Raw genomic sequence first — 27,176 nt, forward strand, 5'->3', positions numbered from 1 at the left:
TCCAGTTGCACGTACTCCACTCCTACCGAGCTGCCGATGCACCTCTGCTTCTGCTGAGGAGAAGTGCTCCTTCCTCTCCCCCTCCCCCTTCCCCTCCCACCTTCTGTATTCAGCACAGAGACTCTTCCACTCCTTGTGTTTTCAGCTGTGGGGAAGGCACTCCATCTGGACTGTGCTGTTAATACCCTGGCACCCCCTGTAGAGAGAGAGTCTCACCTTTACATGCACTCTGGCCTATGGATCTGTCCAGTGAAGTGCTTTTAGAGGTTCTCCACTAGAATCATACAAAACTCAGGGGTTTTGCCTTTCAGAGATGCCGGTGGACATTTTTTTCTTCCAGTCTGTGGTGTTCACACCTGTTCTACAAATCTTCCCCTGAGGGTAAAGTTAAAAAACCCCCAAAATATACAGGAATGCCTGGTGAAGGTTGATTTGCTCTATCGGGTTGTGCATCAAACCCATTATTGTCACATGGCTTGGGCTCAAATCTAGGATTCAGTTGACTTGAAAGGATAGTAAACTTTAATGAAACTCATACTGAACCTAGCCAGAGGATCTATCTGTGGCCAGAAATTGCTGTAATAATCACTTTGGTGTTTGTGCTGTGATAAGCACTCTTGGAGTTTCCCCTTGCTTAAAAGGGAAATGACCTGAACTAGGAAAGGCAAGCTAGAAGACAAGGAGCTTCATGGGTCTGTGACCTGGGTTCAATTCCTAGCTCAGCCACATATTAAATATGTGATCTTGGTCCAGTCATTTCAACTACCCTGTGCCTCAAGTACCCTGTTGGTACAACAGAAATAATATTTCTCTACCTGGTAGATGTCATTGTGAAAATAAGTCTGTTGAAGATTGTACAATCCTGAAGCCCATGTAAGTAAAATATAAACTGTGGTACATATGAGTCCTTTGCCCTGGGTAGGTGGTCCAGAATGTGTTTGGGGCTGACTGCACATGTGGTGAGATTGCTGGTGTCTTGGTGTGGGGCTCTGATAAAATAGTTTAACAATTGGTTGGTTGGCAGAGCCTGCTTTTGTCAAAGGGAGAATTTTAAGGAAGTCCTACTCCGGAAGTATCTGTTTAGAGCTGAATTTCAGTAGCGCAGAGTACTAAGGAGCACGTCTCTTCTGGAGTGCAAGTGTTCGCATCTCAGGTAGACTTTCCTCTTCCAAAAAAAGCTTCATCTTCTTGTTCGTCTGCTGGGATCCACCTGCTTGTTTGGAGACATACTGATTTGCAATGCAGATTTGTAGTGACTCTCTTGCCTGGCTGAGCTATCCCTAAGTTTTTTGCTGGGATATAAGAGGTTGTTTGCTTCCTGATGCCGACACTAGCTGCAACAGAAAGCACCATGTAAGAGGCAGAAGAAGAGAAAGGGCCAAGAAAGAGGAACCTCATTGCTGTCATCCCTCCTGCTATCTGAGGGTCAGGCTTGGGGAAGAATGTCGATGCTTACACCCATCCTGAAGCCCCCCGAGGTGAAGGAGTATCTCTGCAAGGGCGAGCGCTTCATCAAGTGGGACGATGTGAGTACCTGGGCTACCAATGGGCTTCTCTGCATGTTCTGTGTATATAAAAGAGCATCAAGTTTTTCCTGTACTTTCCAGAAGTCTGGAAGCCCAGATACATGCCCATATGTATGTGGAGTGATGCTGATGTGTACATGTAAGAGAGGACCATGTGAGTGTGCATGTATGTGCTGTGTGCGTGGGCAAGTGACAGTGTGAGTTTCTTGGTGCTGCAGATGATGCAAAGAAGGGAAAGGGGTATGGGAGAAGGAAAGGTAGATGGCTACATGTATATTGATATAGGTGAGGTGGACATCTTCGTGTGTATGACTTCACTGTGGAGGTAGTGGGTAACATACCCTGACCCTCAAGCTGTGTCTTGGCTTCTGAGGAACTTCTCTGTTAGTCTGATCAGATTCTCATGGATTAGTCTTGGTAAAGAAGGGCTATCACTGCAGCTATGCTGCTTGTTCTTGAGACAAAGGAAGCAAGTGCTTGGTGCTGTACAACTCCCTGTGGTGAGAAGACACTGCACTGAGAGGCCATCAGCAGGATTAGCCAGAATAGAGTTCTCAGGAGCTCAAGCAGAAAGGCCCTTCAACATTGTAGGAGGGAAAATTAGCCTTGAGTCTCTTCCCCTTCTAGTCCCATTGCTAAAGGCAGTTAACAAGTCTGGCAGATGATGCTCTTTTCCCTTCTGGCCCTGTTCACAACCAGAGTGATGGGGTTAGCCCATGAGCCTCACAATCCACACAAGATGTAGGGTCCAACCTCAGATGGGTCAGAAGCTGCTGGCTTATCCAACCGACCACAGGGTCTTTCTGTCTGAGTTCTCCACTGAGTACCCATCATAACAGGGAGCAGAAATCCTGGAGCTGGAAGGGAGGAGGAAGTGCTCCTCTGAATCTAGCAGTCAATTATCACTATCTGCCAGGAAGGCAAAAAGTGGCTGCTGCCAGTATTGCCACAGGTAGGGGCACAGGGAAACTGCCTCTTTTAGGACTAGACCTCTGTGCCTCAAAGATTTACTCATCATTTGAAGTAGACTGCCAGTAGAACAGGGGCATGCTATGGGTATATGGTAATTGGCTGGCTCCACAAAAAAGGATTTTACACAGTACTGAAAAAGAGGCTCATTTAAAACATTTCAGTGTAGAAGGTAATGGTGAGCTATTAAAGTGGATGTAGAACTGGGGTGGAAACAATGGACACAAGCTAGCGGAAGCAGTAAGAGATGGAGGTGATGGCTGATAACATGCAATAAATCAATGACTTGCAATGACAACCTAGCAGCAGTTGGGCAAGTAGGTAATGTAGCACTTGGAGGAAAACAAATGGTGCTGAGCAATTCACTATAGAGTCTGAAAGAGAATGATGCCAGGGTTCAGTGGAACGTACCGTCTTCAACAGGTTTGCTGCTGGCCCAGTTTTCTTGTGGTTTCCTTGAGCAGCACAAACAGGAATTTTTTGTTTCTTAGAGTTCTGTTAGCTAAACTGATTTGTCTGTCCCTTGGTTTTCGGGTGCCCATCTTAAGAACTCAGACCTGATTTTTAAGTACTTCTCTTGGAGTTGCTGAGTGCTTAGTGTCTCCACAATTAAAGGTGTCTCAAGTGGAACCCCCCAAAACTGAACTCTTAAATCAGAGACAACTTCTGAAAATACTGTCTTCAGTCCCTAGAAAGTCAACAGCCTGGTCCTTCAGGGAAAGATCACCTCTCTGGGGCTGGGATATTCCATTTGCATTGGTCCATCTCATCATTCTTTCCTGTCCCAGGGGTGTGGAAAGCTGCAAAAGTAAATGCCTAGACAGCTTGGGCTGAAGCATTGCCAATGGGCTAGTAATGCTTGTTTTTTCATGTCCTTCTCATTGTTGGCACTGAACTTAAGACCCAGCTACCTTGTTCCAGGCAGATCCAAAACCTTCAGCCAATCACTCATTTCAGCTGGATTTTGTGGTCCCTGCTTTCTCAATAGTGGGCTGCACAGAGTGCTAAAGAAAGCCTTTTGAACTCAGTCCAGGCTAGACACAGGAAAACATAATTACATGTATATGAAAAATGCCTACTCCCTTCATCAAGGTGGATATTCTTTTTAGTCTTCTGAGCTAACCGCAGTGACCCTCAGTGGCCTTTTAGTATGTTCAGCTGACACAACAAGTGCAACTTTTCTTCCAGTGGAGACCTTACCTTTTCGTTTTCTAGGATGAATTATTTTAATGTGCTTTGTTGAATTAGACTGCAGTCTCTGTGGTGCAGGCACTGGCTTTATTCTGTGGTTTGTACAGTGTCCAGCTCAGGAGGACTGCAGTCCAGATTAGGGAGCATGGGCACTACTGTAATCTTGATAATACCTAGCTATTGCATCTATCTTAGAGACCACTTCAAAGCCACAGCTACCACAGAATATGATTGCCCACCTTGGAAGGAGGGCAGGCAAATATAATCCTAGGCGTGTCATACAGACATGTCTGTGTTCTACTTTGGCTCCCAGTTGCCTTCTGAGTGAAAGTGGAGGTGCTGTTTTTCATCTAAAAAACTCCAAATGGCCTGGCTATGCTATGTCCAGTTTTCCTGTTGGGCCACTTCACAGCAGTGATTTTTCACAGCTCTGACTGCTCACAGGATTCAACTGCAGGCCAAGAGCATCAGGGGGTTTGAATGGAGAATCCTTGTCTCTGGAATTTACCGTCTGCCTGCTAAGGTGTCACAGACCAACCTGGAGAACAGTCAGGTTTTTTCTTCCTTTGAGGCAGTAGTCAGAGGGCAGGAGACACAGGGATAAGTATGATTTGTGTCAATACCCAACAAGAGCTTGCAGTACTGTCTGTAATTTTCAGGATCTCCACAACGGTCGTGCCCTGAGCTAAACTGAGCAAACACAGCTGTAACTAGCATGACTTCTTCTGGACAAGAAGGGGGTGGACAAAAAGTCCCCACACGATTTTAAAAGGCTGTTTTGTGGGAGAAGAAGGGAGGACTGGGCCACATCTCTGTGGGAAGTTTGCCATGCTCAGCCATAACACTCTCATACATGCTTGCCTTCTGAAGAAGAAGCAGTGTAGCTGCACTCATTGACCTTTTATTCGGCACTTCTAATTAGCCCACCCCAAATTCCATGCAGACAACCTGTGAAGAGCAATGCAGCATGCTTAGGGGTCCTGCTGCCAGGCATGGTACAGTACTAGGAACATGGTCAGTGGCATCCTCATTTGTATTTCAGTGCCACAGCTACTCTTCCAGCCTGCAGCAGTGACTTAAGGGAACAAACTGGAAGCTATGGGTGCTGAATAGGAGTGCATATGTGTCTGCATGAGCTTTCTCCCTAATGCAGAATAGGAGAGGTAGCAGGCAGTGAAAGGAGAAGGGAATGAAGTGTGAAAGAGCCTAGCAGACAGATTGTTCTTGTAGCTGCTTGCAGATGTGAGGGGAAAAAAAACCCGGCACTATATTTTAAAATCAGCGCACTCCATGCCGAGCCCAGCGCATGCCCAGAAGAGGCAATTCATTAGTTGCACCTGACTTCCCCAGCATCTGTAAAGATTGGGCACATTAGTAGGGCTTTCCTGGCACTTTTATTTAATAGCCGATTGAATCAGCTTTAGCTAAAAGTGCCAAAGAGGCCTGCTAAAGTGCCCAATCTATACATTGACCCAGCTCTGCAGGGTTTGTAATGCGCTGCTGCTTTCGGTAGAGTGGGATTTGGCGTGGTGGGGGGGGGCAGTGTTCCACATCTGTCAGGATCCACAGTGTTTAGTCCCCATGCAAGATGCCAGACCTGGGGATTTAAGTGCCTTAAAAGTGATACAGGTCATAGTGGCAACCCATACTTCTTTCACAGCCCTGCCAACGTGCATCAGCTTTGATCTTGAGGGACTCTTCCTCCCCACACTGAACAAATCTGTACAGATTGGCCTTCACAGTCCCTGACTCTGACCCACTGGAGATGAATTGAATCATCCATCTGATTTACACAGACCACAGAATAGCCAGGAAATGATTCACTAGGCCTGGGTGGCATTTGAATGGGGAGCCCTACATCCCATGATGTGTTCTCTGAGTCATGGAAACCTAACTTTCTTTCTCCTGGTTTTGCCAGGAAACTACAAGTGCTTCTCCTGTGATTCTCCGGGTGGACCCAAAGGGTTTTTACTTATACTGGACCTATCAGAGCATGGTAAGTGCTAAGATTTCACAGACTAGTCACTGAATGTTCAAGTGGAGCTTGTTTAAAAAAAAATAATGCTCAGAGCAAAGAGGTTGAGAAATAACCCAAGACAGCTTTCCACTGTAGATATCCCATAGTAGAAAGAAACATCATAGAAATAATCTCAGCTATTGCCATTTACTTATCAGACGATCCATGGGCAGCTTCAGGAAAGAGCAAGTTGAGCCATAGACAAGGCAGGTGAGCGAATAGTATCTTTTCTGTCTATCACACTGATATTTTGAATCTACATAGCTTGCAATATCCATGCATCTCAAAGCAGGTCTACAAAGGCAAGTGAAAATTAATATACCTTTTTACCAGATAGGCTGAATAAATGGTTCTAAGTGAGAAAATGGCAGAATTGAGAACAGTCTAGCTGCCAGTACACAGGTACACCCATAATGCACCTCAGGCAGCTCTGGACTCTTCTGTAACGAAGTCCTATGCTTGTTCTTTTTAGACCTGATCTTGCATTAAACAAACTGAAGAGGGACAAAGGTGGTAGACAGAAGATGTTAAAGTGAGAGATAAGTTGGATTCTCTAAAGCTAAGCAGGTGCACACTCTTGACCCTCATCTGGGTTCTGAGAACCAAGAAAGGGTCAAAGTGCCAATCCCACCAAATTAAAGACTCGCAACATAAGAATATCTAAATGTTTCATAGGAAATTCAATAACAAAAGGTAGAAAAGATATAGATGACCAAAAGGTACAGATAAGGCATATCAAGCACATGATTAAAATTTTAAAAACACGTTTATCTCAAGGCATAACAATCTTATTGGCATTTGAAAACAAATTAATCTTAACATTTTTAAGTCCTAAAGTCTTAAAAAGCCTCTAACAGGTAGCTGTCCTTTTAGGGAAAGGACCTTCTTACCTAGGTTTTAAAACTAAGTCTCTAAACAGTACTAACCAGGTACACTTGCAAGCGGGCAGTTCAGCAAGAACCATAGTTCAAGAATGAAAAGGAAAAACACCAAAGTGGACCCAGTATTAATACTCTGCGGCTTGGCTAAAATGTAAAACAAACCTTACTAAATAATTTTACAAGATAAATTATTAACGATAAATATACAGTTGGGCATTCCTAATAGGCGCTACTCATTAATATCCATATTCCTATTCTTATTCTCTCTATAAGCATTATCTTATCTAAAATTAGCCTTGTCTATCATCAGACCACTAAGTGTACTCAAGGTGACCTTGTAATCTCCTAGTTTTCATTCCCTCCATTTTACTCAAGCTTCCTAAAATGGTTCAACACCTTGCAGCTTTCTCTCACCTGAGCATATCCTTTGCCCTTTCTCCTTTTAGCTGAACTATAGTTTAAGTGGATACAGGTAACTCTGTACTGAACTATCATTAAAACAGCTTAAGGCCTATGATGGTCTACAACAGAGAGTGAGAGGCAAAGCAAGGAGGAAGGAATGATGGGGCATACTAGGTCAGAAGGGTGAATTATTTCCTCAGAACTGGGCTGGAACAAAGGGAGGCTGGCAGTCTGGAAGTGGAAGGCTCCACTTGCTTACTTCTGCTTTCCAGAGCTGTGGCTCAGCTGCACTTCCTCCTTCTGACCTACATAATGAGAAGGCAAGACAGATAAAGAGACTGAACAGTAATGCTACAGAGTGGTACCGTCAGGGACTCCTGGGGGACCATTAGTACCATCTCTGTAACAATGAATTATTTTATAGGGCTTGCCAGCTATGACAGTGAGCTTCCTTGCAGCAGCACCTCTTGAATTGCAGCAATGTGAGGCATGGAGTCAAGAGCAGCAGTAGCAACTCATGCCTATCGTGTACCTCTATTGCACATGTGCTCTTTTCCACTGGGCATCTCATTTTGAAATATCCGGCATGCCCTTAGCCCAGTCTTAGAAACAGAGCTGTAAGGAAGTACTCCAGGATGTGTACTCCTTCCTGTTGATGTGTACTCCTTCCTGTCCTGCTGCAGCAGCAAGCTGGGAGGGCAGAGGGGTAGCTCTGGAGTGCTTTACACCACTTTTGTAAACCTGACTGACAGGCTGTGTGAACCTCCCAAAAATGGGAGATGTATGGTTTCCAGGTTTTTGTGAGCACCTTATTGGTGTTATCAAAATACTCCCAGAGAAAACAACAGGAGCTTGACTTGCTGGTAAGAAGTAAGACACTAGTCAGGTGACTAATTTTACTATGAAATGTAGCAAGACTGGATTAGCATCTAGAATAAACTAAACAAATCTGGTAGCAGCGTGGAGCAGCTGCCTGCTTTACATCCCAGGGAAAGTATCTGATTGGCACTTCTCTTACTGCAGGAGAGCATCTGCAGGCAGAGTAAGGGCTCACAAGGCTTCTGGGCAAGCTAACAGGGCTGCTAGAGGTAGCTGGTTAGCTGACTGATGGCAATGTGTGGGGTGATATGGGCCATGTTATGAGCTGTATGACAGGGCAAACTGGTGAGCTAATACAGCTGGAGATGGGCACGTATGGGAGACCTTGGTGACTGACAGAATGGCATTGATGGGGACATTACTCACTGATGGGCAAGACGCAGGTTCAAGACATTGGGAATAGGCAACCAATAAGGATAGGCATGTGTTGCTTTCTTGGTGGTTGACCCAGTTACCCTGCATACACAACCCACTCACCACCCCCTCAAAAACAATAATGTAAATTCCAAGTCCAGCAACCAGTGTCTGGCACTGACAAACCATCAGCTCAGGGCTGTGCAAGTGAGACAATGCAATGTTAATGTGGGATGGGTTATGCTAATCAGTGTATTGAACTTTTGAGTGTGCCCAGTGTGAGCTAGATGTTTCCACAAATCTGAGCAGGTTCTGACTGAGCTGAAAGCTTACTCCGTTAACAGAGCACTGTGCTTTTCTTCCTGGATGCCTGCTGTGCCTTACACATCCTACTATATGTTTCCAGGACTTTGTGCTGATTCACTGTGTCTGGATAATGGCATTTTACTGAACAGCATTCCAACCAACTCAGTCTCTGCCCTTCCATCCTACCTTTAGGGCAAGTTTGTGGCCTTCCCTTAAACAATTGTGTAAGGTGCTCTCATCTCTCACAGTGCAGGAGACTGGGGACAACTGCAGCCTTTGTGAGCTATGGTCCCTGGACAGGGTAGCCTGCCAGGCCCTCCAATGTAGTCTTATACTTTGCCCCATCACCCCCAAAAGCTAACAGGTCGAGCCACAGACCAGTACCACATCTGTGCTGGCCAGCAGAGCCATCCACCTTCTACAGTGTTGCCACTGCATAAAGAGCTCTGCCACTGCTGGTGCTCCCAGTGGGGAGGTTCAGTTCCTCACTGCTTCCAGGACAGGGCTGCAGCTAAGGCCTGCCAGAGAACCCTTGAGACCCTCTCTTCCCACTTGCTCTACTTTTTCCTCCCAGTGCCATCATCCTCCTTGGTGTTTTTCTTTTGCAGGACATGGAAATTCTGGATATAACCAGCATCCGAGACACCCGAATAGGGAAATTTGCCAAGATCCCCAAGGTGAGTCTATGGCTCCTTTCTGTCATAGGCCAAGCCCTGAGCAGAGCACAGGCTAGTGTTTGTGGGGAACAGGAGTTTCCAAGCTGTGATGTGAATGAGTGTATATGGAAAGTGGTATGACAAAAGCCTCTAACAGAAAACAAGCCTGTCCTTTTCAAACAAACAGTCATTGTCACATGCCCTGTAGCAGGCAGGAAGATGCCCAAGAAGCAAAAATTACTTCCTTGGCTGCAAATGACACTGCTTGACCAGACAACCATAGTAGTTTTATTTAGCAGTGTGTGGTATGAGGTGGCTGCTCAGCAAGCAGTGTGCATTCTGCTGGCACACAGCTGCCTGGCTTTCTATTAGGCCTAGCTTTCTGCTTGTGCCCAGCTGCACTGCCTGAACTACTGAGGCAAATTACAGTGGTCCATATCCCACTGCTAGAGCTTCTCTTATATGACAAATGCATAAAAGGGTGGCTCAAACTGGCTGCAAAACCTGCAGTCACTGGGAGCCCTGGGCTATACAGATGCTTCACCTTTAAGAGATTTTCCATTTTTCTGTTTGCAGGGTGAGTTATTTTAAGGACATTTGTGCTTAGGCTCTTGTCTCAGTTGTGATTTAAGCTTCCTGAAGCAAAAGGGTTTAAGTGGTGTCTCAGTCAATTCACTTTTTTTTTTTTTTTTGAGTATTGGGAGTTACTGTTCTGCATTCTGAGAAGCTGACTACTGTTCTGCAGCTGTTTATCAGAAATAGTATTAGTGTTTTTGTTTTCAACTTCCCCTTCCATGGCAGAAACAGAAAGGTAGAAATGAGGATGGAATGTGAAAAGAAACACAAGAGATCAAAGATAAAATGACTACATGCAGGGGCTGATCCAAAGCGGGTACTGTGGCACAGCTGCATCACCCTTTCAGACTGGACCGTGCTGCTAGAATCTCTGGGAACTTAAAAAAAAAATACCCAGAGCAGAAGAGAGTCCCCCCTTCTGTCCCCTCCCCTCCCTTTCCTTTATCTCCCACCTGCTACGCTGCTTTCCCCACTGTACAAAAATGTTATGCTGGTTTAAGCATCCCTACAACCAATGGCTGCAAATGGATACATCTTGTGGTTTAGGATTTTCATTTGAAAAAGGGGTAGGGGGAAATGGAGTTCTCCAAATAATCATGCCATTGAGTGCTGGAAGTCCGGTGTTGAAGACCGTCAAAAACGATTTCATAATAGGGTGCTGTCTAGGTATGGAAGACTACCTTAAAGCTGTGTTTCAAAGGATTACCAGTGATGTACTGCAGGAGTGCACAGTGTTGTCCATACTGATAACATGCTAATAGCCGAGAGAAATTCAGAGGACAATGCCACAATATGGCTTTACATTAACAAATATAAATATGCTTTTTCATATCCAGGTTTTTGATTGAGGCGTTTTGTAGATGCAGAAAGGATACCACTCATTAAAAGTGATGGCAAAGAGTAATGTCTGGATTGAACCCATAGGCTCCAGATTGCTTAAAGATTAGGCACCTGGCTCTAGACGGGTGATTCAAAGAAACAATGAGATGCCTGGATTCCATTTCTGTGCAGCCAACGGAAAAAGCTGGGCTTCTGGTAAAAATGATTCAAAGAGCTTGGACACAGACTGGGGAGTTGCCTAGGGATGATCAGTGGGAAATGCCAATGTAGGAGTGTGTCTGGACTCCTGCCTGCCCCTGGAACTTACTTGCTTAACTCAGCATTGCACACTAGGTGCCTGCATGCGTTCAGGATCCAAAGCCACAGGTTGTCTTTTAAGGGTACACGTCCAACGGAGAAGAAAGAGCTGTTGGTGGTGCCCACCAGTTCACCGTATCTGTCAGGTTAGAGCACTCCAATGTGGCAGGGGATAGGATGAGAATCCTGCTGTATTTTTATTTGTTGTTCCCTAATCCATTCACTCTCTGGTGTAATAAACAGTCCCAGAAGGAGAGCATGGATCCCAGATCTTCATTTAGGCCGAGTGCCCTAAAAACTAGTCGGGCTCCTTCTCCTTCTGGCCCAAGCAATCATTCAGCCCAGTTGTCCAGCTTCTATAGGAAGGCATATTGAGCACCCCAGCCCAGCCCACTCCATACCTTGCTAGATAGAGCAGTTTTCTGAAAAGTGAGAGACTTGGGCTGGAGCCCTCTCAAGCTGAGGAGGGCCTAGAGCCCAGGTTTCCTGTTTCATGGGGAAACACTTTAGCCCTAAGTTGTTACATTGCCACTTCCAAGACTTCATCTTTTGAATGTTGTTTTTTTTCCCCCGTTTCCTTTTTTTCCTTTCCAAGTACCTGACTGTTATGACCTTGTACTGAACACAGTGTTGGTGTATATGAAATGTGCTTTGAAAATGTCTACCAGCTTTGGCTCCTCTGAGCATTTAAGTGAAGATTAGGCACTGATCTGCCTTGTGTCTGCTCTATAATGGAGCTGAGGTGGGAGCTAGGAATCCAGCTACTCAGAGCAGGTACTTCTGGGTATGTGAGGAAGCCTTATTTTAGGTGCTTAAGGTTGTTGCATTCCTGAATGTGAGCAATGAGCCAGTTAAGAAACATAATGAGTCTTGTGGCCACTGGAGTTGGGATAGTCATGATCACTTTTTCTGACTTAAATCTGCCTTAGCTTAGTTTACCAGATTGAATATGGCCTAACAGCTATTAAGTATTACAGAATATCTCAAAGTTTCAATCATTTCTGGCCATGTTAAACTGTTACGGAATGTTCACCCCAAATCTGTCAGTATTAATCAGCCCCAGGTCTGCCTCTGCCATGTTACAGTGAAAAATATATAGTACATACTCTGCAGGGTTTCCTACATAAGGTAGATATTGCTGGTATATTGCTGCATGGAGGGGGATAAACTGGGAAACAGAAGTAGATATTGGGAACTGTGATATATGTAGTAGGGGTGAAAGGGGGAGATAATGGAGAGATGTAGTTACAGTTACAAGATGGGGCTCCTGGCATTTAATAAAAATGTTTTGGTTTTCTTTGGCCAGAGAAGGGAGATGACCCCAGAAAATAACTGAGGATAGAAGAGAAGAGAACATTTCTGTGCAAGGCATGATCCTAGCAGGATAAGTGTTGTCTTGTTTCAGTTCCTCTCCCTGAGGAACATTACTGAGCATAGCAAATTCACTGATTTCCCATAAGGTAAAACTGTGATTTAGCTTTTGCATGGATATTGTTTTTAAGAAGCTTACGGGGAGCAGTGTGATGTATTATGGAAAACAGTGCTGTGGCTTTGAAATGCACCTTCTGCTTCAGGTCACAGGGCTGCATAGTAGCATGTGATCATCAAGTCCTCCTTTTTAGTTTCAGCTAGGATTCAAAGCCCTTGCAGCAAAGAGGGTTAAAAGGTTTCTCTGTGAGAAGGTTTTAGGTTGCAAGTGTTGGGAGTTCTTGTTCTACACACTAAGAAAATCAAATTCTGTTTTGCAGCTGCCTCAAAGAAGGAACTTTCATATTTTTGCTTTTAACTTCTCTGCATATGGTAAAAGTATACCACAAAGGGCCCCTGCACAGGAAGCTGTGACAGAGCAAGCTCTCCTTCCGCATGTACTCCAGACCCTGCAGAGCCTGGGAGGCAGGAGTCCATAGGAAAGTCTTCCTGCCTCTTTAGGGGGTCAGGAAAGGGAGTATCCCATCAGGGCCATTGGATAAAAGCCTGGGTACAAGACTAGGGAGAATCATGTGGCTCCTCTAAAATCAGCTGGCTGCAGTTTGAGTTTTCTCCTAATGTGGGGAGCAGTTATGGGCTCATTGCCATTTGCCCAGCATTTAAAACATATATGGGGCATGATTTGGAGGGGAAGCCAAGCAACAAGATAGCTCCTTGGTCATTCTCTGTCCCTCCTACCTAGGGAACTTTGATGTTAACAGCATTAGAGGGGTTGTAGATTATACATTATCAGGTGGAGCCCATGACAAGCACACATTCTTCATGGGCCCCACAGAGGGAAGCAAAGTGACTTGCTCAAGGTTATACAGGATGTCAAGGGCAAGAAAGGGCAGGGAACCCAAGTCTCCCAGGTTCTGACCTCCTGGACAATCCTTCCTTCCCAAGAGGCCTTCAGAAGCTGAAGTTGCCTAATGCCCAGGGAAGGCCCTGCCCATTCAGCCAAGCCCCTTCAACATCCTTGTCCCCCACCTCTACATCACATTGCTTCAGTGTCAATTCACGTTAGGGCATATATGCAACACCCAGGGCTCCCACTTGCAGTTTTGAATGCATACATCTGAAAACACCCCCCCATCCCCCGCATCCAATGCATCTTCTCCCTATTAATGGCAATATCTTGTTTCCTCTGAGGACTACTCCTGATATTTTGTATTTTCCTTGATTTACACTATATGCAAAGACAGGTGGGGTGAACTTTGGCTCAGGTTCAACACAAATTCGGACAAGAATAAGCAGCAACTTTGAATGCAAATTAAACAAGATAAAATGTCACTGAGTACAGTTCAACAGCATGCCAGAGCATTTTAAGAAGTTATTTGTAAGCCATTTGTTTTAATTTGAGTAACATGAAAAACATAAATAACAGTAGTGGCTGTTTCACTTTGTTTCTTTTTGATGCACTGTCTGACAGATGTTATAATTAATGCTGGTTGGGAACTTCCTGTGAAAGGTTTTTAATTTGAAAATAATTGTTTTCATTGAAACAAAAACTTGTCATGGCCTAGCACCTGTTTTGATGAAACTTGCTTCCCAAATCCAGAATGGGATTTCTGATCACATGGATAGAGACAGGTCCCAGCAGAGCCAGTAGTCTAGTAGATGAAGCACTCTGCCAGAACAAAGACTCAAATATCTGTTTCTCACAGCCAAGTCACCTGGCATAATCTTATTGTGGTGCCTGTACCCCCGGACTATTGACTTTTTGTCTCTTTCTCTCTCATTTATATGCCAACATTTTGAATAATCACGGCATCATTCTGCTTCCAAATAAATCTTGAACCATTAACATTTTTCATGAAACAGAATTCTTCTTTTCTGGTTACTCCTCCTTATAATCAAACATTTTTGGCTTCCATAGGCATTTATTTTAATACAATCCAGAAATACTTGACATGGTTAATAGTTAAACTATAAAGGCCTGAAATATACTTGCATAAAGCAGACATTCACATGTGGTATTTCAGACATCCATTGTTCACAAGGTGAACAGTGCTGTGTACATGAACCAATAAAGGTTGGGATTCACTAGCATTAGAGAGTGTTTCATATTGTCCACGGGATATCTCAAAGTGCTATAAAGAGTTCTTTCTATGCATTGGATTAGAAGGTGGCAAAGCAGTGACTGTAAACCCAGTACCACCTTCTTATGGAGGTAAAACAGATTTGGGCTTAACATCTCAGATGGAAAGCAACAACTTGAGCTGTGGAATAGCTCATACATCTACATAAGACACTGCTGCGCAGTAGCTCATTACTACTGTACAGTCGCATCATGTGGCAGGAAGCATGATGCAATGCGACTTTGCAGTAGTAACAAGCTACTGTGCAGTCAGCCTCACCCAAAACCTGTTTGACAACACTACTGTGCAATGACTCCAGTACGAAATGACTGTGCAGTAATGACTGTGCAGTCAACGTCTCATGTAGACATGGCCACTGAGTATTTTCAGCAACGGGTACAAACGCAGTCTTTAGATTGGACAGGACTTGAACAGTCCATGAGCTGTAGGCCCAAAAGGGGTGACTTATGACTGAAGACTATGCAGGCACACACTCCTGTGAATGCAAGAGATGCAAGCTTGTGTCCATAATCCATAGACTCATTTTCAAAGGCAAAGGGAAAATAAGCAGCACTGTTCAATGGAGGTTGATTTTTGTTGCTTTGGGTTATGGTTGTTGTATGTCCCCCACTCCTATGATTCTGAATTTTAGCCTGAAATGGCAGAAGAAGCTACTAATGGTGGTAGTGCCAGAATCCTTGGTTCTAATCCATGAACCCTACTTATGGCAGATTCTAGAGACATGGCAGGGTTTTCTTGTGAACCTTGATGCGTGTCCCACTCCAGCTCCCGTACTGCTAGAAGGACCACTTCCCTCAGCTGTCTGGCAGCTGCCTATGCTCTCAGAGCTGTAAAGTGTTGTGAGGATTTTGAGCTACAAGCCCTGAGTACATTTGGCATTAGGACAGCTTTCACCATATCAAGAATTAGGGAAAACCCAACAATAAGCCTCATTACGTACTATTAAGGCATTAACATCATGAGCATGAGTTTTATATCTGCTCCTGGGCTTGACTTTTCTTCGGACATGTTCAGCACAGATTCCTCTGTTATGTTATGAAGCTAGTACCCTGTGACTGCTCTGCATAAATACCATGGCATAGACAGCATGGAGTATCATTATAAAAAACTGAGGATCAGTTGGAGTGAGAAGGTTGTTCATACACCTCTGCTTGGTACTATATTGTGAGTGCAGGCATATCTTTGGTTGCCATTTTTTTCCTGCTGTTTTATGTGAAGAAAGGCTCTTCTCACTGCCTTTTGCACTAGGCACTGTTTTCTGCTTTGGTTTGGTTTGGTTTGGGTTTTTGCTCATATTTGCATTGGAGAATTTGCTTACCTGGCTTCTGAATCTGGGTTGTACAGGTGAAGGTATTAGGGAAATCAAGTGAATAGGAAAATAAGGGAGAGCAGAGTTTGTAGATGAATCACTGTGGTGGTTGCTTTTTGAAGGGCAACTGTAAAGTCTGTTTCTACTGTTCCATTTGCTGTGGGGTTTCAATTGTAGGCTGTCCTGTCCTGTGCTATCCTTCTTTATATGGGGCAGCCCCTATTTTTACATTGCAGTTGCAATATGACAATCTCATTGTGGTGTGAAACTGCACCATGATATGCTCAAGTTTTATCGCAATATGATTAGAGAGCGTGGTCTGAGCTCTCAGTACCTTTCATTAGGTACCCTAGGGCCTCCATCATCATTAGATTAGAGTGCCTCACCAGTGCCAATTGATTTAGCTTCATAAAATGCCTCAGAGGTATATAATCCCTGCTAAACAGATGAGAAACTGAGGGTATGTCTGTGCTGCATCAATGACAGGTCTTGGGGAGGATGGGTCTGCCCACATGCGCCAGAGTCATTCCCTGACCCCAGCCCCTACTCCACCAGGGTGACATAATATCAAGACATTGAAAATGCTCCATGTGGTGATTTTGCGTAGCAGAGCAGATGCATGAAGGTAGCAGCTCTGTGTGACAAAGCATTCAGTTTGCCAAGACTGCTGTGAACCACAGAAAGCCTACACGAGTGATAAGCAACACAAAATTACAGGGGAGGAAGGGGAGGAGGGGACAATGTGTAACAAATACAGGAAATGTGTTCAACTGCAATTTCTCTATTGTTTTGGCTTCATGATTTACTGTGTTGGAGTTAAAGAATGTGGACAATCATCATCAGGTCTGTGGGATGCATTAAAGTCCTAATATAAAATCCCATATTATTGCTCCTTGTGATGAAGATCAAAGAGGTGTACTGATCCCATTGAGACCGATCTGTGTATGCAGTGGTGAAAAAGAAAATGGGTGTATGTGGTTGGATGGGTGTATGTGTGTAGGCATGTACTATACACCTCTTTAAAAAAAAAAAACAGAGGACAAAACAAAATTACTGTACTATATTATAGATTCATCCTCTCTCATAAAACAAATGAGCTCTCTGAGTGACTTTTCCAACTATGTTGCATAGTCTTAACTCTCCCCTCATTTAAAGGCACTTACGGTGTTCTGATTTTTGGAATTCCCCCATGAGAGGAGCTGCTTTCCTCTTAAAAGAAGCAGATGTTGTTTACATGGTCCTAGGGTGAAGTCTAGCTTGTGTATCTTTCCTAAAGATGCCTGTTTATTACAGACTCATTTAAATTTTGAATAGTCTTGAAATCCATAAAAACACAATTGAAAAGATGTGAAATGAACCATCCTGTAATATATAGTGCCATAGGTGCACATTTGCATTATACAAGCATTTAAGAGCTGCTGATGCTGAAGTGTTTTGAAACTAAGGCATTACAAGTACAAATGGGATCAGAAAAAACAGTAGTAGGGATTTGAATTGCCAGGTAATAGCAGAGATTTGAATTGCCATAGAGTACAAGCAGATATTTGCATATGTTTTCCAATAGATTAAATTCAGAGGTGAGATAAGTGACTCTACAGAAGTCCAATATGTTACAACTCACCTTCTTCCACTTATAAGGTGTGATATTTTACTCAGATTGCTTAGACCCCCATCCCCTTAAATATTCCCTCTGAAAATAGCCTACTATACTCATGGTACTGATTAGATATTTTACAAGCTGTTTAGCAAGATACAACAAGAATTCTTTGGGCCTGTTCTACTCCCTCTGAAATTTGTGCTAGTTTTTAAGTGGCTTCAGGAGAACCAAGATGAGTCTTTGTCCAGCTGTGGCTGGAGATCTATGTTCATATAATGACTTTAGTGCATTAATTTCATCCTTTTCTTTTAAATTTACTGTTTTGTTAAGAATGGTATCCTTTGCCTCAGCATTTGAGCACCTCGCAGCTGTGAGACTTTACACGGTAATGCCAAATAACTATGTGAGATTCTGTAAAAATCAATATTTCCCACACAAACATGGTCCAGTAATTAGCTATTGGTTTGACCAGTAAGGGAAGCCTGACACTTAGCAGGCTTGAGCTCTGGAGAGGGGATAGAACAGATTACAGAGGCAAGGGAAGGACTAACTTTGGAACTAGTCACTGGCAATGTATGTGACTGAAGAGATTCCAACCGCTGGTACGGGACAGTGGGGAGAATCCATCTTTCAGATAACTAGGTCCTAGGCTATGTAGAGCTTTAAAGAGCATAACCCACAGCATGAATTGCATTGCAGAGAGATGATGATTTGGTGTTTGGAGTGAAGCTCACAGCAATAATCTGGTGTTCAGGCCAATTATTAGGTATGTGGGGGAGCGGTCTAATGATGCTGATGAACCTTGCATTAGTGGTGTCTATCTCACTGTATGTCAGCATGCCAGGCTATTACAACATCTGCAGTGTCTTCAAGTTTGGGATGTAAATCTTGCAAGAAAAAAAATTATCAGGTGTGTGCCTGAGTGAAACCCCAAGTTACTAGAGCAATTCATCTGGCCCTCCATATTCCTGCTTGACCCAAGAAATGCAGGGCCTACCATAACAAAGACCAGCTAAGCCTTGTCCAACTACCAAAGAGGTTCACTGATTTTGGTTAGGGGAGAAGGTTTTTTGTGGGGGAGTTTGCTTGATACCTACCATTAAGTCATATCTATTTGGGAATGACTGTGTACTCTCCTTTGCAGAGCCAGAAGCTCCGAGAGGTTTTTAACCTGGATTTCCCAGACAACAACTTCCTGCTCAAGACTCTGACTGTCGTGTCCGGCCCTGACCTGGTGGATCTCACCTTTCATAACTTTGTCTCCTACAAAGAGAATGTTGGCAAGGTATCCCTAGGCTGAGGGAAATGGGCCACCAGGCACATCCTAGAGTCATTGCACAGGGCAAAGTGGTGTTTGTATAGCTGACAAGTGTTAGTGCAGCTGAAGAGCTCGCTAGCAGCAAGAGAGAAGGGTAGGGTTTCAGTGAGAGAAAGGAATACAGTGCCCCAAGCTCCAAGCTGGAGTCCCTGCAAACAGAAATGCAGATGGAGAAAATAGGGTGCATCTGCTGATTTACTTCATCCTCATCTCCCCTGAAGTTAACATAGATTAACAGAGCTGAGGGAGATGGGCAAGTGAATTCTAACTTGCATTATAAGTCTGTGGCAGGAAACAGGAGTGTGAAATTAGTTCCACCCTAACCAGGTAGTTGTTAGAGACCATCAAGTGAGCAGTGCTCCTTGTTGTAGACAAAACCTGGGCTAGGGCAGACAAGTGGCCCCATTCAGACTGAGGTGCTCTAGGTGTTAGTTTTTGCAGTCTTCTTACATCTCATTGCTTCAGCCGTTTGCTATGGTTTGTTCCCAGAGCTGGGCTGCGGATATCATGGCCATCGTTAGAAACCCACTTACATACAATGCTTCTCGTTACACCTTCCTGGAGAAAATGTAAGTGGCTTCCAATTAATACTGTTTTTCAGACCTGCAGCCTATTGCTTCTTCTGCTTCTGTCTGTACAGGCAGCAATGTCCATGCAGACTCCTGGCAGTCACCTGCTCCTACAGCTCAGCTACAAATCCTTTGTCTGAACTTGAGTACCTAAAGAACAGCTATAATGCCAGCAGGTGAACTGATCATCACTGGTGATGATGACTAGCACCCAAGTGCTTGGGAAGCCAACCAAGCACATGCTCAGCATTACAGAAAAGCAATGCAATCCCCAAGTGTAATGTATGGGTAAGATGCCCATCAGCATCACAGCTCTAACCCTGAGGAGTGATGCATCTGTCTTCCAAGACAGTAATATTATTATTTAACTGGCCACTAAAGAGAAATAATTAATGATAGTAACCTATTTGAGGTGTTTCTCAGGCATCAATCATGTACGGTGCTGCCAGTCTAGCTTTCTCCTCCCTTCTTGAGCCCTATCTCTCCCTCCCACCAACTTCTGCCTGTTCGGTAAAGTTGCAGTTTGCAGTCTGCTGGGACATTGCTTGGTAACTAATGCCCAAATGTTTTTCCTCAATCTTTCAAACCACATTCTCCTCCCTGAGCCCTGACACACATAGCTTGGGAACATTATACAAGTGTATTCTTGACCTGCCTGCTCTTTTTCATAGACTGGTAAAGCTGAAGATGCAGCTCAATCCAGAAGGGAAAATTCCTGTCAGAAAGTGAGTACAGGAATTTACATCTTATCACAGACCTGGTTGGGTCAAAGGTAGAGTGGGTGGGTGAGGTTAGACTCTGCTTGATGTTCTAGCTGCACCCAGAAGTCTCGACCTGAACATTTTGGCCTTACCCCGAGAGGTGGGGATGGAAACTTCAGACTCATGGCTGCTTCCCAAGGTGGGGATGGGATACTGGGGTCAAGGAGTAGCCCATGTCTCTCTGTTCCTGCTGCTGCAGCACGAGAAAGTCCCACACCACTTTAAGATTATGCCATTGAATAAAGATATTGTTACAAAACCAGGGGTGGTCTGGGCTGTGTGACACCTTACTCATTGGGATATTATTTTGCAAACCTAAGCCTAAGGCTGGATAAGATCCAAGTGTCATTTTAGCTTTGCCCAAAAGATGTTTAAGAGGTTTTGGTTTGTATATGAATAACAGCTTTCTGCCTGACTGACAGCAGCAACATCAAGCCCATTTCTTGCTGACTTCTATTATAAACTTGCACAGTCTTTGGAGGCTCCCCCAGTTTTGTAGCATTGTGGCTCCACTGAGTTTGTCCACGTTCTTCTGGAATTGCACCAACCTCTGTGTGTGTGTGTGTGTGTGTGTGTGTGTGTGTGTGTGTGTGTGTGTGTGTGTGTGTGTGTGTGTGTGTGTGGAATGGACTCTCAAGGCTGCTTTCTTCCCTGTGATAGAACTAGTGTTGGTGCAAGGACACACGAGGAGTATCTTTTACTCCTCTTTTCTAAGAGCCAGACTAGCTTACCTCCTCTTTTAGGCCTCCTTCAACTTTTGATTCAGCTAAGATGTACCGGGGTGCACCACTACTCCAGCTCTTCCACCTTGTGCTAACAATGTGACTCCCCCGGTGGTCTGCAATGCGCCTTCCTGTAGGTGGTTGTCACGGTGGGGTCCTCGCGGAGGGCCGTGATCTCCTTGAGGCCCTCTCACCGCGCTACTTCAGCCCGAGGGCACCCTCCATTCTCGCCCTCCATGTCTTGATGGAATATGTAATAGGGAGGCTGCCTTGTGTTTCCTCGGGCACGTAAGCTCCTGGACCCCTCGTGGGTCTCCCCGTACAATGGCGCTACCCAAGTGCCCCAGCCTTATGGGCTATGCGTGGCTCCTACCTCCCCTGATACCACACCCCAAGCCTCGCAGATGTAATGGACATTGTCCGGTCTGTCTCTCTTGTGCCCAGCCTCCTGCTGGGCCTCCCCTGATGGTACGGTCCCGCTCAGGGACTCCCTAGAGGGCCCCGGGTCCTATGGGCTAACCGCACGGGCACCTTCTCTGACCCTGGCTCTCCGCGCTGCTACTCCCTGTCTTCTTGGGACAACCACAGCGCCCTGCCTCAGTCTGAGGGGTGTTACCGCACTAGCCTGCGGCCGGGCTTGCTACGCCCGTCTCGGGCTCCTCGGTATGGCGCTCCCCCTCTCTGGGGCTCACCGTGCCCACACTGGCTTACTCAATAACGTACAATGGCGCTCCCCCTCTTTGGGGTTCGCCGTGCCCACACTGGGCTACTCAATAATATTGCCCCTTTCCTGGGGCCGGGGTCTATGTTCCCCACACGCAATCCGGGGTCTCGGTCCCCGTCCGCAACCTACGGGTTGCGCCCGCGACCCACTGGCCGCGCTCCTCGCCGCCAGTTGCTCACACACTGGCGTGCGAGCTGCACCTTCCCTGGCGCTATGCAAATAATGCGCCCTCTTGGCGCTAGGGCACCCCACACTCTCTGGGGTCCCTATAGTTGAGGCCTCCTCCAACCCCTACAGCCTCACCCAAGCCTCCGGATGTAATAACACAAACACAAAGCAAAACCACAAGCCCCTAGGCTGTAACATAACCACAAGCCGCATGGCTAAACTCTAGTGCCCACCCTCTCAGGGCTATCATGAGCTGTACTTGCACATCCTGCTGCTTTCCACATCCTCACTCCCAAAGCTCCTGCCTCCCAGGCTGCTGGCAGAGAACTGCCAGCCTGGCCTCAGCCCTGAGCTTTATAAGGGCCAGGCCCTGCCCCCTACAGGCAGCTGGCTCCGCTTGGTTGCTCCGGCAACCCGCAGCTGCGCTCATTACCTGAGCAAGCCTCAGCTGGGCTCGTTATGTCAGGCCAGGGCGCGCTCACTTGCTCCCTGGCAGTTTCTCCACTCTAGAAGCAGGGGCACCGAGGTGCCCTGCGACAATGGTGTATGATACTGATTCTGTACCTCTCATAGAAAACTTTCCAGGCTGGAGATATTCTTAGGAGAAGCCTTATGACCCCTTTGAATGTGTGTAACTGGTACAGTGCAGAAGGGCTGAAGTGAAGGATTAAATTCTCCTGTTTGCATATATATTTTCTTCTATATTAGCAATACAGCAGCACAATCATTGCATTTATGGGGCCATACTAGGAAGTTTAAAATTGCTCTGCCTTTGACTTTGTGCCTAGCTATAACACCACAAGAGGCAAGTGCTAATCATTTGTAATAAATGCAGTACCTGCTGTGTATTATATTGCTTCATTCTTACCAGCAGAATCTGTGCCAGCTACCCATTTCACTGGATGGCTGATCATTATTCCTTAATAATTAAAACAAAAAAAACTGCACCAGAAATTCAATCTGTCAGAAACCATCACATGTATCAACAGGCCTTTAAAAATGTATAGTCCCTTAATTAATTAATCATCCTAGGGAAGAGTTCTTTAAATCAGTCTTTAAAATGCAACCAGCCAGTGTTAATACAGGGAGAAAACAGTTTGTTCCTCAATTAACAAGCTTTTAAAAAATTGTGCTTGCATATTGTGCTTCTCCCAAATGTCCAACAGCAGCCTGATTTTTAAAGGGAGTAGATGTAAGGTGCTCTCTATAAAACATTGCCTCACTAAGGGTGTAGACACAAGAATTTTTGGAGCCCTTTCAAAAGGGCAGCAACTGGTATATTCTAATTGTTATGTGTGAACGAGCTGAGAATGAGTCAAATGCAGTAAAACTGCTCCAGCAAATGTTCAAATACAGACTAAAAGCCAAGTGTTCGAAAGTGCTCAGGCACCTATACATGTAGGCAGGAGCTTAGTGGGATTTCCAAAACTGCCTTGGCCTAGGTGCTTTTCAAGATCTCATTCAGTGCTTTCCTGAATCCTGAGGCATAGAAATATGTTTAAAAATCTAGCCCCAAGTCACTACAGTTCTTGCCATGATAGCCATTTGGTGACCGATATAAAATGAGTCTGTTGAGTTCAGTCCCCTTCCAGTTTTACACACCACCACATTTAACACATTATTGTTACCCTTGTTGGCTGTTAGCAGCCAAAAGGCCCCAACAGCTGAACAGACATGAAATCTGAATTAACCTTTGTGAGAGAGCCACTGTTGCTGCCTGTACTGCACTGTTTTTATTAAGGCTGGATGAGATGATATTTAACTGTTATTTTTATTTTAATGTTATGTAGCGCAGCAGTAGGGACCCACAGTAATCTGAGCCCACTGGAGTCTGTCTGCCCTCCCTGTCTGGTACCTTTCTTTTCAAAATGGAAGTTGCTTGGACTTCTGCAGCAACAGTTCATATCCATACATCGCAGTAGCGCCTTTGCACACGTGTCGAATTTGCTGTTTGCATAAAGGATTTTGGTCTGCTGGACAGACTAGCCTAGCACAGTTCACTAGCAGCAAATTTAGAGGGAAAAAAAAAGCTTTCAATTCAGTACAAAGCCAAATTCATCCCTAATTGACAATGGCTATTGCCTTCGATAGCAGGATGCATAGCCCCGTGGTGGAAAGTGTTTTATAGCAAGGTTGTGGCACAAGGTAGCCATATGCTCCCGGATACTATGGACCTATCAATGGTCAGTGCAACTCCAAAAAGGGGCAGGACTAGGCAGTGAAACGGTGTGGTTTATGCTAGTCCAGTGTGTCCCCATTATAGCCAACAGCAAGAGGGCTACTAGAAGATCCCCAGCTAGTCTTTCATGATGCAACCTCTGAACGGAAAGCAGCAGCGAAGATACTGCCTTTGAAAGACTAGGCCACAACAATTGGAATATGTCTCTCTGAGTATCTGTTCTCTCATAGATTCATAGATGTTAGGGTCGGAAGGGACCTCAATAGATCATCGAGTCCGACCCCCTGCATAAGCAGGAAAGAGTGCTGGGTCTAAATGACCCCAGCTAGATACTCATCTAACCTCCTCTTGAAGACCCCCAGGGTAGGGGAGAGCACCACCTCCCTTGGGAGCCCGTTCCAGACCTTGGCCACTCGAACTGTGAAGAAGTTCTTCCTAATGTCCAATCTAAATCTGCTCTCTGCTAGCTTGTGGCCATTGTTTCTTGTAACCCCCAGGGGCGCCTTGGTGAATAAATACTCACCAATTCCCTTCTGTGCCCCCATGATGAACTTAAAGGCAGCCACAAGGTCGCCTCTCAACCTTCTCTTGCGGAGGCTGAAAAGGTCCAGTTTCTCTAGTCTCTCCTCGTAGGGCTTGGTCTGCAGGCCCTTAACCATACGAGTTGTCCTTCTCTGGACCCTCTCCAGGTTATCCGCATCCTTCTTGAAGTGTGGCGCCCAGAATTGCGCGCAGTACTCCAACTGCGGTCTGACCAGCGCCTGATAGAGGGGAAGTATCACCTCCTTGGACCTATTCGTCATGTATCTGCTGATGCACAATAAAGTGCCATTGGCTTTTTTGATGGCTTTGTCACACTGCCAGCTCATGTTCATCTTGGAGTCCACTAGGACTCCAAGATCCCTTTCCACCTCTGTGCCACCCAGCAGGTCATTCCCTAGGCTGTAGGTGTGCTGGACATTTTTCCTCCCTAAGTGCAGCACTTTGCATTTCTCCTTGTTGAACTGCATCCTGTTGTTTTCTGCCCACTTGCCCAACCTATCCAGGTCTGCTTGCAGCTGTTCCCTGCCCTCCGGTGTGTCCACTTCTCCCCATAGCTTTGTGTCATCTGCAAACTTGGACAGAGTACATTTGACTCCCTCGTCCAAGTCACTGATGAAGACATTAAAGGGTATCGGTCCAAGGACCGAGCCCTGCGGGACCCCACTGCCCACACCCTTCCAGGTCGAGACCAACCCATCCACCACGACTCTCTGGGTGTGGCCCTCCAGCCAATTCGCCACCCACCGGACTGTGTAGTCATCCTGTGACCCAGTTTTGTAATGCAGCCTCTTGTCCATATCTCACATTGTCCTAGCCCATCTCAGGGTCTGCACCTCCCAGGTCCCCAACCCACGCTCCCTGACTGCTTTTCCCATATTGCTTTACGACATTTTGTTCTAACTGCCCTTTTTTCTCTCAGCATTTTTCAGATGTTTCCTGCAGACAGGAAAAGGGTAGAAGCAGCTTTAAGTGCCTGTCACCTTCCGAAGGGCAAGGTGAGTATTTCATTATGGTCAAAATTCTCCATAACTTCAGAAAAATGTATTCACTGCTACTGTCCTCTTGACAGTGATACTGTTATCCGTGAAGAGAACAATTATCCATCCCCTCTGATACTATATAAAGTCACAGAGTTATAGAGAAGAAGGGCTGGAATGGACCTCCAGAGGTCTTCTAGTCAACCCCCTGCTTGAGACAGGATCATCCCTATTCAAAGAATCCCATACAAACCATAATCTATACTCTACATAAGAGTTCCATAAAACCAGCCACAGGTAAAGTGGGGAAACCACAGCAGCCAATGACCTGCTTTTATAAAATGTTGTCAATATAGGCTCAAGAGGCCCTGGGTAAAGGGCCACGTCCCCTGCTACAGAGGAAGACAAAACCCCCCACAGTCCATACCAATCCAACTGTGGGGTAAAATTCCTTCCTGACCCCAAATATGGAAATCAGTTTGATCCTGAATGGAGGAGCAAAACCCTCTAGGCAGGAACCTCTGACTTTGGTCCCAGCAGGAGCATTGGCACACTCCAGTCAAAGACCCCAGCCTTGGCCTCTGAGGAAGGCTTAAAAACAATGTGGCATATAGCACAAAGGGGGCAGGGGCAACCAGTAAAGCTCAGAAGCATGGGAAATGGCCATGGTAGAATACAGGCATAAGTACACATAGATCATCTCCGACTAGTGGCTGTCCAACCTCTTCTTGAACATCTCCAGCGATGGAGAGTCCACAACTTCTCTAGTCAGTCTGTCCACTGCCTCACTGTTCTAACAATGAAGAAGTTTTTCCAGATATCCGATTTAAATTTACTTTGCTGGAACTTCAAGCCATTGGTCTATATCAGGGGTAGGCAAAATATGGCCTGCGGGCTGAATCCAGCCCGCCAGGCCATTCTATTTGGCCCGCGGGGCCCCTAAAAATTTTAGAAAATTAATATTTATCTGCCCCTGACTGCCTGTCAAAGATGACAGCTGCTGGGGACGTAGGACCCAGGGGGAGCTGGTGGCAGAACTAAACAGGCACAGCAACAAGTCTGGCCTGGTGCAGCCCTCCTCCTCCCCATGCGCCCCATCCAGAAGCCTCTGCCTAACACAGGCTGCTAGAGGCTTCTGGCCTTGGACTGTTGCTGCCCCCTCATTCTGAGGGAAATACAGATAAGAAGGAGGAAGGGAGGGAGGCAGGGGAGGAGTGTGGGTGATTGCCCTAGTCCTCAGCGCCAGCCAGGCTGGCTCCTTCAGTCCTGGTGCTGCAGCTGGGAACCACATGGTACCAGCAGGCATGCAGGGGGGAGCAGGGAAATGACTGCAGCAGGTGGGGGGGAAGTGCAGCGAGCAGATGCTCATAGCATAGCAACAGCCAGGTGGGAGGATGGGGCCTGAGCAGTACACCAGGGCCAGCACCAGAAGGACCCAGAGTTGGGCATCAGGAGCACAGGGCCCAGGCTGCCAGGTGCTCTATGGAGCCAGAGTGGCTCCCTCCACCCCCCAGCTTGAGCAGCACAGCCTAGCTCCATAGAGCCCCTGACAGCCTGGCCCCATGCTCCTGCCGCCCTACTCTGGGCCCCGCCAGCACTGGCCCTGAGGCCCAGGCCCTGCCCCACTCTCCTGTCCATCCCTGCTCCAGGCCCAGGCCCTGCTCTCCTGTCCAGCTGTCTCTGCGCTCTGAGCACCTGCTCGCTACCCCTTCCCCTGCCTGCCACTGCCATTTCCCTGCTCCCCCCTGCCCGCTGTGCTCTGGCACCATGTGGTTCCCAGCTGCAGCACTAGGACTGTGGGAGCAGCTGGGACATGATGCCGGAGCAGTGGGGGGAGGGGGAAGCA

At 46.0% G+C, this 27,176-nt stretch overlaps 1 protein-coding gene across 1 annotated transcript in view; it reads left to right on the plus strand.

Moving 5' to 3' along the window:
• The first annotated feature begins 614 nt into the window (after positions 1 to 614).
• The window catches only part of PLCB2 (phospholipase C beta 2), a 65,443-nt gene continuing 38,881 nt past the window's right edge, over positions 615 to 27,176 (plus strand). Inside the window, exons 1-7 of the mRNA XM_006275560.4 lie at positions 615 to 1,526; positions 5,605 to 5,682; positions 9,134 to 9,202; positions 18,514 to 18,654; positions 19,177 to 19,256; positions 19,928 to 19,981; positions 25,273 to 25,348. Coding sequence (XP_006275622.1) covers positions 1,443 to 1,526; positions 5,605 to 5,682; positions 9,134 to 9,202; positions 18,514 to 18,654; positions 19,177 to 19,256; positions 19,928 to 19,981; positions 25,273 to 25,348 — 582 coding nt within the window. The 5' untranslated portion in view covers positions 615 to 1,442. The remainder of the gene's footprint in view (positions 1,527 to 5,604; positions 5,683 to 9,133; positions 9,203 to 18,513; positions 18,655 to 19,176; positions 19,257 to 19,927; positions 19,982 to 25,272; positions 25,349 to 27,176) is intronic.

Source organism: Alligator mississippiensis, chromosome 2 (assembly GCF_030867095.1).
Source record: "Alligator mississippiensis isolate rAllMis1 chromosome 2, rAllMis1, whole genome shotgun sequence".
NCBI classification, from domain to species: domain Eukaryota; kingdom Metazoa; phylum Chordata; order Crocodylia; family Alligatoridae; genus Alligator; species Alligator mississippiensis.